The sequence below is a fragment of the Branchiostoma belcheri genome, unplaced genomic scaffold, assembly GCF_001625305.1.
Source record: "Branchiostoma belcheri isolate BF01 breed outbred unplaced genomic scaffold, Haploidv18h27 scaffold2, whole genome shotgun sequence".
Classification (NCBI taxonomy): Eukaryota; Metazoa; Chordata; class Leptocardii; order Amphioxiformes; family Branchiostomatidae; genus Branchiostoma; species Branchiostoma belcheri.
The window spans coordinates 10,021,127-10,030,730 of NW_017803490.1; the positions used below are offsets into that span (position 1 = coordinate 10,021,127).

General features: G+C 41.0%; 2 protein-coding genes across 2 annotated transcripts in view; both read left to right on the forward strand.

Annotated features, from left to right (window-relative positions):
- The window catches only part of LOC109468844 (protein-tyrosine sulfotransferase 1-like), a 126,092-nt gene that overhangs the window by 53,279 nt on the left and 63,209 nt on the right, over positions 1 to 9,604 (forward strand). The window lies entirely within an intron of this gene.
- Positions 489 to 8,846, forward strand: LOC109468542 (tripartite motif-containing protein 2-like). Its single transcript, XM_019766785.1, has 4 exons — positions 489 to 503; positions 4,316 to 4,379; positions 5,906 to 6,316; positions 8,788 to 8,846. The coding sequence occupies exons 1-4, from the start codon at positions 489 to 491 to the stop codon at positions 8,844 to 8,846; spliced, it is 549 nt and encodes a 182-aa protein (XP_019622344.1).

Below are 9,604 nucleotides of genomic sequence, written 5' to 3' on the forward strand. Positions count from 1 at the left end.
TCCAGTCTAGCCGACTGCTGCCCACCCGAGACAGGGAAGCCGGCAGCAGTATAATCAAAGCCTGGATATGTATGTATGTATGTAGTGGAGGAATGCCAAGAAGGGAAAGCTTGAATTCCAAGAAGGCTGTACTTACGTGTTACTTTAACAGATATCTTAGACTTTCCTTTAGACTTAAGTACATTAGTGACCATTACTTGGCTTGTACTTGCATGATGTCTAACTGCTCAGGCCAAACACTGAGCTAGGGGTAGTGGATGATGCAAAGAAGGGAAAGCTTGAATTCCAAGAAGGCTGTACTTACATGTTACTTTAACAAATATCTAAGACTTTCCTCTAGACTTAAGTACATTAGTCCATCACTTTGCTTGTACTTGCGTGATGTCTAAGTGCTCAGGCCAGGTACTGGCTATGCTTGCGCCAAAAGTCCATCTGTCCATTAAGAGCTTTCATGTAAAAACTCCAGATACAGGCTTGTTTGATGCACCATGTTGGAGTACAGGGTGTGTCTGTTAAACACACCAACATGGCTGCTGCTGTCATCCACCACTAATATGCAAACAAGGTTACCATGGACTAAGAGGTTGGGAGTTTGAATCCCGGCTGATATCGCTCACCAAACATGCACAGTACTAGAAAGGGTTGCAGTCCTCAGGACGGGACGTTAAGCTGTGGTCCACTGTTCATTGTGCTTGTTGAAAAGAGCTAGGGGAATTTCCCCGGTACAATGAACCTGTAAATACTGACATAGTGTCTGTTTTCTCTGTTACGACCAGTGGAAGATTAGCTCTTCAATGAGCTAAACTGGTTGGAGATCACTTTCTTTCTTTCTGTAATCCACCACTAATACCTCCAAACATGGTTACCACTGATATACTTGACTGAATAGAACTGCATCTGCAAGTAAATTAAGTTTTTGGCAAGGGAACTTCCTTCCCTGTGACTGATGTTTTGGCAGTAGCTGCCTTCATGAGGTATAATGACATGATCACTCGGTATTCAAACTATGGTCATTATGATCATGATAATAGATAGCCTCTACTATACAGAACTTTGTCTGTAAGTATAGCTCTTTTAACAGTCAGCCTCAGTCAATTCCTTCACTGATATTTTGGCTGCTTTTAGCTGGCTTCATCTGGATGTAATAGATAATTTTTTTTTCAGGAAATGTTGCGTTTTACCAGGAAATGTTGCGTTTTACCAGGAAATGTTGCGTTTTACCAGGAAATGTTGCGTTTTACCAGGAAATGTTGCATTTTTGCAGGAAATGTTGCGTTTTACCAGGAAATGTTGCGTTTTACCAGGAAATGTTGCGTTTTACCAGGAAATGTTGCATTTTTGCAGGAAATGTTGCGTTTTACCAGGAAATGTTGCGTTTTACCAGGAAATGTTGCGTTTTACCAGGAAATGTTGCGTTTTACCAGGAAATGTTGCATTTTTCCAGAAAATTTCCATTTTGCCAGGAAATATTGCATTTTTCCTGAAACTTTCCCATTTTTCTAGTAAACAGCTTTTTGTCCAGAAAATTTTAGTTCTGTGTGATGCAGTGATAGTTTAGAAAATAAACACAGACTTCTATTCACCCACCCCTAAAACTACTGAACCCTCCCCAGCCACCTCTCAAAGGTCCCCCAATCCGAGGTGTGATTCATATACCTGCTGGTCGACCTCCGACCCTGACCTGTGACCTGATGGGATGATGTCAGGCCGTTGCCTAGCAACTAAGTGCTTGTACCCGGGCTAAGTGCTTGTTCCCGGGATGGGTTGCGCGGTAGACAGTGATGTAGTGTGCAGCTGTGGGGGAGTGGGACGGGTATTCATGGCATGTTACAGGGGAAAGTTCACTAACAGTTATGGGGGAGTGGGACAGGTATTCATGACATGCTAGTGGGGAAAGTTCCGTAACAGTTGTTAGGATGGTTGTAAGTAGAATAAAAGGGCTAAAGTGATGTCTTTCCTGGAAAAAGTACATTTTAGATTTTTCCAGGAAAATGTACAATTTTTCCAGGAAAATTAGAATTTTTTCCAGGAAATGTAAATTTTGTCTTTGAGAGAATCAAAAATTTTTTCTACAAAATGTAACAATTTTCCAGGAAATGTTACATTTTCCCAGATAATGTAAAATTTTTCCAGGAAATGTAACATTTTTCCAGGAAATGTAACATTTTTCCAGGAAATGTAACATTTCCCAGGAAATATACGGCATTTTTTCCAAGAATAGTGCAATTTTCCAGAAAGTAAGGCCTTTTCCAGGAAAGATCTAACAGCATTCCATCCATACCAATCTTTCCTCCACCAGATATATGTTACAGCTCTCTCAGGGCTCAGACGGATTTGTTGTTACCTGCATGCAATACTGCAACAGTATCTGCAGTTTGATCAAAATTTCAGCAAAAGCTTTGGTACATGAAATAGATAATGTTAGATAGATATTGTGTAGATAGATCTGCTAGATTGAGATTCATAATTATATAAATAAGTTTTCAAGTTGCAAAATTGCAAATCTCCTTGCAATCTAGCAAACCCTTCAATATGTAACAATTTAAGTAAGACTAGCTCAGTTCATTATATCCCAATAGTCCACCCTAATATCTTCATAATTCACACACAGGGTACTCTTTCACATGACATTTAAAACTGAACTCCATACCCAGACTAACGGCTTAAAACACAGCCCTACGGATTCCAATGTGGAGCGTTCGAACTTTGGGAAACGAGTTTCTAAATGTGAAGCGACTGTGCTGGGATCATTATTTCTCCTGGAAGAGAGCTCTGCTGCGGTGATGAATCGCAGTTCACCGCAGAGTGTACGTTTTGCATTTTGTGACTGCTGCAAGTGGGATGTATGGATTCTGCTGCGGTTGTCGGACAGGCGGAAAATCATTCATCATCATCATTGTGTGAACTTTCGGGTCAGGAACGGCCCAATACAAATGTCATTCCACGTTTCACAATCCTACATGGCTACCTAAAAAGTATCTGTATCTGCATAGTTCTAGGAAAGAATGAATTTTTTAACACAATCCTTACTTGAAGGTACTTGAAGGCGTGGCTTGAAGGATGTTGATTGTTAATTGTATTTTATAACCAGAAATTTTCAGTCATAAAATCTCCCATCCATACAATATTTTAAGTAACAGATAGGCATAATTTGAAGTTCAAGGTAGGATTGAACAAAGTAAACATTTACACCCTTAAGACAAACTACCCAAGTCAAGACTGCCTTAGTTTTGCATCTTAAGAACTGTTAAAGCAATAAGACGTTGGTGTAATTGGACTCAGGTGAGTCGTTCGTCACTTAAAGTCTCACTATCTTTAAGGAACACGAGTCCCTTAAGGACTTTCACTGTGCAGCATTAAGAACTTTCACTGTGCAACATTAAGGACTTTCACTGTGCAGCATATCTTACCTTCTTATGAGGTCAGTGACCTGGAATTGTAGCAGCAATTGTATAAAAGATGCTGCTTTTTAGAGAAAGTTCTTTCAGATTGAACATTTTATCAAATTGGTACTGTATAACTGGTACAACAGAAATGTTAATTTGGAGGTATGTCTTTGGAAATGCCCAGCAGGTTGATTTGAGTATTTTGTGAATAAACAAAGGCTCAAACAAACAAACAATGTTGTCCACAAGGAATTATAAGTGAAATATAAAGACATTGTAAATCCTTGATAATGATCTTACAGTTACTGTAATAGGAAGTTTGAACCTCAAAAAACAAGAAAAAGCAGTGTCATGTACTAGGAAAGGTAGTAAGATAGACGATGGTAAAGTCTTGATGATGATCTTACAGCTGTAATCTAAGAACCTGCATGCAAGAGTTTTACTTTACCAATGCCCAAACAAACAAATAAACAAACAAACAGTGCTGTGTACCAGGAAAATTAGTAACAAAGACCCTCGCACAGCCTTGAGCCTGATCTTGCTGTAATCTTCAAGAGTCTTACCGTACAAAGACCAAAACAAACAAACAAACAAAACAAGCAGTGGTGTGTTCCAGGAAAGGTAGTATTGTACAGCCTTGAGCTTGATCTTGCTGTAACCTGAGAACTGCGGGAGTTTGCAGCGGCGCTGCTTCTGGAAGATTAACGTGGCGGGAAGCCGCCGATCCTCACCTGGTAATCCGACACCTCGGGGGAACACCTGCGAGGACGGAGATAAGGAGACGTGCCAGGGGAAAGTAAAAAAGTGAGAGTGATCTCAGGCAGGAGTGAAAGGATTTGACACCTGGGAGAGAAGAACAAAGGAGAGACAAGAATTCCTTGTAGGACACAAAACTTCTCCTTGTCAACAAGTGAAAGTGTTTAGACAAGAAAGATAGGAAAGTGAAAGTGGTTAGACAAGCTGACAAGATAAAAACTCTTGTGTTGATCAGAGGTACTAGCAATTGTTTCTGAAGTGTTACAGTTTTTAGTAGGATCCATACTTCCTAAATTCTCAACTGTGCAGGTAAAATTTGTCTGGTGCAGGTAATTTTCTAATTTTCAGTGTTACCTGCAGATACCTTATATGCAGTTAAAAGTATTCAAGCCATGCTGGTAAATAGTACAATTTCTTTAGTACGATCCATACTCCCTAAATCCTGAGTAGTGCAGGTAAAATTTGTCTGGTGTGAAGGTAATTTTCCATGTTACCTGCACCAGTGCCTTATATGTAGTTAAAAGTATTCAAGGCATACTGGTAAATGATAAAATTATTAGTTTTATTGTGATCCATACTAGAGTAGTGCAGGTAAAATTTGTCTGATGAAGATAATTTTCCATGTTACCTGCAGCAGTGCTGGTATGCAGGTAAGGCCACACCAATTTAATTTGTTTGTTCTCGGATTCGCCTCTTTTTTTTCTGATTTGCAAAAAAAACTTCTGGTTCTGAGTCAAGTAAAAAATGCACATATTTTGCCCCCAACAGTTGAGGAAAGTCATTTTTTTCCTAGTTGTTACAATTTTTTTCATCTATCAATGCAGCGGTTTGATTAAAAGTTCACAATTATTGTATCAACCCAGCCTGGTGTGTTGACTTCATGGCTCCTATTATTAATAGCATTTTGGGCCATAATAGGATGCCTAGACCTGTATTTATTTTTTTTTTGCCCTGTAGCTTCATATTTTTTCCTACAAAATCAGAGAACCAGCAAATTAAATTGGTGTGGCCTAAAACTATTTAAGCCATGCTGGTAACTAATACATAAGACTCTACCTGATAATACTTATGCCTTAAGGGCCAGCGCAGTGAAACCAGCTTCTTTAAGATGATAACGACAGACAAAAGGAGGCTTTGTGTGTCTTAAGATTGGAGTCAGGTGGGTTCCTGCTCCGGGGAGGTTCTTAGGAAATGAAATCACGATTCACTCTCGCTTTCGCATTGTTCCTGTGTAATCAGCTTCCATTCATATTCCGTACTTTCCCCGGGAACGTCGCTCTTTTGTTCCCGGCTCAACGTTCCGATCGGAAACCTTCGTCTTGTTAGCGGCTTTTGTTGGCAGGAGTCTCCCGAGAGGCAAGACGTCTCAGGAGGCACTCTCACTTTCATACATGTACGTCTTGCATCTTTATGGACGTCTCAGGAGGCACTCTCACTTTCGTACGTCTTGCACTTTACTTTTATACGTCTTGCATCTTGATAGACATCTTTAAGAGGCACTCTCACTTTCTTACGTCTTGCACTTTACTTTCATACGATTTTACGACGAGTTTTCACTAAATTTTCACTTGAATTTATCCTAGAACCAAGAAATAAATTAGTGTGGCCTAACAGTTAAAACAACAGGCTCCAAACTGGTGGCTGAGAAATGTAGAAAAATGATTTCCCGAAATATAGAAGCTGGCTTAACAATCTACAAAACTATTACATTTGCGAGGAGTTGCTGTGGACACCAAGAGGAACAACATCCTTGTTACACACAGGGAAGGGGGACATACCAACTGGTGTGCTTGTGTACAGCCCTGACGGGAGACTTGTGAAAACTGTACGTCAGCAGGGCATGAACTACCCACAGTACATCACTGTGGACAGGGAAGGAAGAATCCTTGTCACAGATAAAGAAAGTCGCTCCGTGTATGTGTTCAACGAGGACGGAGAGTTCCTCTTCCAGTTTGGCAGAGAGAGACTTAAGGACCCTCGGGGCATTTGCACAGACAGCTCAGGTAACATCATCGTGGCAGACCATGGGAATGCCCGTGTGGAGATGTTCGACAGATTGGGCACATTCTTGCGTCACATCGCTATATACATCCGACCACAGGCTGTTGCCATATCACCACAGGGACATCTTGTTGTTGCAGATGATGTGGGGAATGAACTCACAATATTCCTATGTAAGTCAAGTAAGTCATGTAAATAAAACTTATGATGGAATCTTAAAGTTTGTATTCTTGTTACATTTGTAAATTTTCACTTAAGGATGTCCAAGAACCAAGAAGTAAATTAGTGTGGCGCGACAATTAAAACGACGGGCTCCAAGTCGGTGACTGAGAAATGTAGAAAAATGGTTTTCCGAACCGGAAGTGATGAGAGTTCCACCAGAACTGACCCTTGGCATTTTCCCGCAGGAATCCTGTAAATAAAACAGGACCAATTTTCCAACAGAAATCCATCCTGGTCCTCCCAGGGTCAGACTACTTGACTCCAGTTGTAAGAAAAATGGGCAGAATTACGCCAAATTTGGCCCATTTCAGACTCTGCTGTAATTTGGCTCATTTTTCTGGTGACTAGATTTCCTTGTTGGTTCTTGGATAACTTTAAGTAAAAATTTAGCAAAAACTCTCATCATAAAAACAGGACCAATTTTCTATCAGAAATCCATCCTGAAACTCCACAGGTCAGACAACTTGACTCCAGTCGTAAGAAAAATGGGCAGAATTATGCCGAATTTGGCCCATTTCAGATTCTGCTGTACAGGTCTGTCTCTAGTATGGGTAAGGCCTAGGTGTTTCCTGTTTCAGTCCTGAAAAATATTAGTGTCGGTAGGTAGGTATTATCTTTTTTTCTTCAGTCGTAAGAAAAATGAGCCAAATTACGCCGAATTTGGCTCATTTCAGACTCTGCTGTACCAGTCTGTCTCTAGTATGGGTAAGGCCTAGGTGTTTCCTGTTTCAGTCCTGAAAAATATTACTCCACATTGCAAGTTTTCCTGGTCCCTCTCCAGTGTGGGTTTTTCTGGTCCCTCTACATTGCAAGTTTTCCTGGTTACTCTCCAATGTGGGTTCTGTACAGGTGAAAAGGTGAACGAACAACTTTGTCAATGCCAACATGTGAACCTCCCTGCACATCCCTTAGGGCAGTTGGAAAGGTTAGGCCATGTACAGGGTTAGTCTCCAGTGTGGGTTACAGGTCCATAACGTGGCCATTAACTCACCAAGTCTGCCCACAGGACGATACATCGACTTCACATGTGGCTTTACTACAACCATTATACAGGGCTCCACACCACTGTGGGGTTGAGAAGTTGGAAAGGTCAGACCATTACTTTATATACAGTTATCCTACAGGGGACATTAACACATGCCTGAACACGTGTTCTTAGGCCACACCAATTTCATTTGTTGGTTCTCGGATTTTTGCAGAAAAAATATGAAGCGACAGGGCGAAAAGAATAAAGATAAAAACAGACAAAGGCATCCTATGATAGCCCCAAATGGCATGATAGGAGCCATGAAGTCAACATACCAGGCTGGTTTGTAATTCAAATGTTAAATTTCAAACCTTTAAATTAATCAAACCACTGCATTGATAGATGGAAAAACTGTAACAACTCTGAAGAGAAGGGACCTCCTTTAACTGTTGGGACCAAAATATGAGCATTTTGGAGTTGATTCAGAGGCTAAAATGTTTGTTTTTTTTGCAAATTAGAAAAAAATGAAGCGGGCGAATCTGGTAACCAACAAATTAAATTGGTGTTGCCTCATCCATAGTTCCTAAAGTCTGACTGGTACAGGTAAAAGGTTCCTCCCCAGTGTGAGTTCTCACTCCAGGTGTGGTTTTTATTGTGTACTTACCTGCCTGTAACGTTATCTAGCTCCATTAAGGTGACCTATATCTGCTACACCTGTGTGGTTAAAGGTTATCACCTGTCAGCTGCCCACGTCAGGCTGTAAGCCTGGGGTTTATCACCTGTGTGGGTCTAGCATCAGGTATATGGTTTGTCACCTGTGTGGGTGTTAGGCCTAGGAAAAAAATGTTGTGTTTCCTGTTTCTCGACCGACCCTAGAAAAAAATTGCCGACCCTAAACTTTTTTTTGTGGATCCCTGCAAGGGACATGAATTTTTGGTGGTGTTTACTGGGTGTTTACTGGCTTAGGCCTAGGGAAAATGTTGTGTTTCCTGTTTTAGGCCTGGAAAAATTTGGGTCGGTAGGTAGGGACTTTTTTCTTTTCTTTATCAAACTTTGGGGATCTCCAGTGATCCAACTTATACAATACAGTTTAACAAACTTAAATAAAACTTGCACGAGGTCACTTATATTTTCAATGTCAATGTTGGGAAACTGATTGTAGAACATTTCACCACTCAAGTGTCAGATCATGGAGCTAGAAAAGGTCGATCAGCTCAAAATAATCATGTCCCTTGCAGGGGTCCACCCCCCAAAAAGTCTAGGGTCGGCAGGTTTTTCTAGGGTCGGTCGGGAAACAGGAAACACCATTTTTTTCCTAGGCCTTATCTAGATAGACTTACCCGTGGGTTACTATAGGCTGACTCAGTTATCAGCTGTACATGTCCAGTTGTCTCCAGACTATGGTTTATCTCCAGTGTGGATCTCCATGTAACGTCAGGTATGTCCTCTCCTCAGGTGAGAAGAGTTGTCAGCTGGCACCTGTCCAGGTGTCTCTACTGCTCACCTGTGGTTAGTCTCCTGTGTGGGTCTCAGTATGAGTGTTCTGTTATCCTGTGGTTAGTCTCCTGTGTGGGTCTCGGTGTGAGTGTTCTGTTATCCTGTGGTTAGTCTCCTGTGTGGGTCTCAGTGTGAGTGTTCTGTTATCCTGTGGTTAGTCTCTTGTGTGGATCTCGGTGTGATATATTTTGATAGATCACTTCTACTGTTATCTATACTAGTCCATTTGTAGCACAAAGGGAAAGTGTTCTCGGTTTGATTCAGTGAAAGTGTTGACAGTGATTCAGTACTTGTATCAGAACAGTGAAAGTGTTGACAGGTTGATTCAGTGAAAGTGTTGACAGTTTGATTCAGTGAAAGTGTTTGTATCAGAACAGTGAAAGTGTTGACAGTTTGATGCAGTGAAAGTGTTGACAGGTTGATTCAGTACTTATATCAGAACAGTGAAAGTGTTGACAGGTTGATTCAGTACTTATATCAGAACAGTGAAAGTGTTGACAGGTTGATTCAATGAAAGTGTTTGTATCAGAACAGTGAAAGTGTTGACAGTTTGATTCAGTGAAAGTGTTTGTATCAGAACAGTGAAAGTGTTGACAGGTTGATGCAGTGAAAGTGTTGACAGGTTGATTCAGTACTTATATCAGAACAGTGAAAGTGTTGACAGGTTGATTCAACTGCTTGTATCAGGAAAGTGAAAGTGATTCAGTGCGAAAGTGAGAGTGCTGGCAGGTTGAGTACAGTGTGTCTGGCGTGTGCGGCAGGTGGGATCAGGTGT